The 1,269-nt window shown below is 39.2% G+C and overlaps 1 protein-coding gene across 1 annotated transcript; it reads right to left on the bottom strand.

Moving 5' to 3' along the window:
* Window positions 1-221: 221 nt before the first annotated feature.
* Window positions 222-1,069, bottom strand: LOC133815789 (glutaredoxin-C7-like). Its single transcript, XM_062248589.1, has one exon. The coding sequence runs from the start codon at window positions 913-915 to the stop codon at window positions 547-549; it is 369 nt and encodes a 122-aa protein (XP_062104573.1). The 5' UTR covers window positions 916-1,069; the 3' UTR covers window positions 222-546.
* Window positions 1,070-1,269: the final 200 nt, after the last annotated feature.

The raw sequence follows: 1,269 nt of genomic DNA, 5'->3' as shown, positions 1-1,269 counted from the left end.
TTTGTTTGTCTATAAACGACACCGTTCGCATCTTATTTGACCAGAAAAACAGGGGTCCACTGCTCCACATGGTGACCCTGCTAGAAAAATCGTACCAGCTATAACTAGAAGCTCAGCTAAGGTAGGTACTAGCTAATAAAACTAAAATTAAACACAGTGCAAAAGTAGACAAAATATACCAAACAAAAAGAAAATAATTAATCATTTTTTTTTCATTTTTTTCATTTTTTTCTTTGGTATACAGAGGAGGGAGAAAATTACACACAAAAATTAAGAAGAAGCAAAATACAAAGAAATAACATGAAAAAACAAGATTAGATTACATATAATATCATCTTATATTAGTGATTAATTAGTTTAGAAGGAGATTAGATTAGATTAGATTAAGAAGAACACTCACTCCACTACCTCTGCAGCTTCAGCCTTTTTCTAATTCTATGTAAAAAAAAAAAATCAAAAATTCAAAAAGAGACTTGTTTTACTTCTTCATTTTAACAAAGTAGATTGGCCGCGGCGGTTGCGGTGGCGGTTGCGGCGGTGGAAAGTTCAAAGCCAGAGAGCGCCGGCCTCTTTGAGAAGAGGGACAAGAGTACCATTGATATGAGAAGCCATGACTCTGTCCATGGCTCCGACGAGTTTGCCGCCGATGAAGACGACGGGAAGGGCGGAGGAGGAGGAGCCGAGTAGGGTGACGAGGGCGGAGTGGAGGTCGGATCCAGTGGGGTGGAGGTCCAGCTCGTGAACGGTGGGGTTAACTCCCATTCCACAGAAGAGCCTCTTGATGGCGTGGCACATGCAACAGCTGCTCATGCTGAATATGACGACGGCGTTGTCCGATGCCAACCTCTCTATGCGCTCCACCGGGTCAACCTCCATGTACCCACTCCACGACTCTGCTTCGTACTGCATTGTCATATATATATATGATCAATATATATATATATATGGCTACGTACTGTGTATATATATATATAAGAAAATTGGGTTTTGAATGTAGTGAAAGTGATGAGAGTGAGAGTGTGTTGTTGGCCAAGAATGAAGGGTTGGTTGGTATTTATAGATGCGAGTTTGGAAAAAGTTTGGGAATCCTATATACTAGCATGTGGATTGGAACAGAAGAGTTTTTGAGTTTATAACGAAAGAAAAAAAGAGAGGGGTAATTCGGGAAGAATTATAAAGTTTGGTCTCTGTTTAAGATTTGATCAACAGACACTATAATATTATATGTAATTAAGATTATGAATCATATTGTAACGTAAGTATAAGCAT

Source organism: Humulus lupulus, chromosome 2, assembly GCF_963169125.1.
Source record: "Humulus lupulus chromosome 2, drHumLupu1.1, whole genome shotgun sequence".
NCBI lineage: Eukaryota > Viridiplantae > Streptophyta > Magnoliopsida > Rosales > Cannabaceae > Humulus > Humulus lupulus.
This window is presented reverse-complemented; position numbering and strand designations above follow the sequence as displayed.

Bases quoted from the DNA above. Each gene is read 5' to 3' on its own strand.
- LOC133815789 (XM_062248589.1), bottom strand. From the start codon at position 915: ATGACAATGCAGTACGAAGCAGAGTCGTGGAGTGGGTACATGGAGGTT.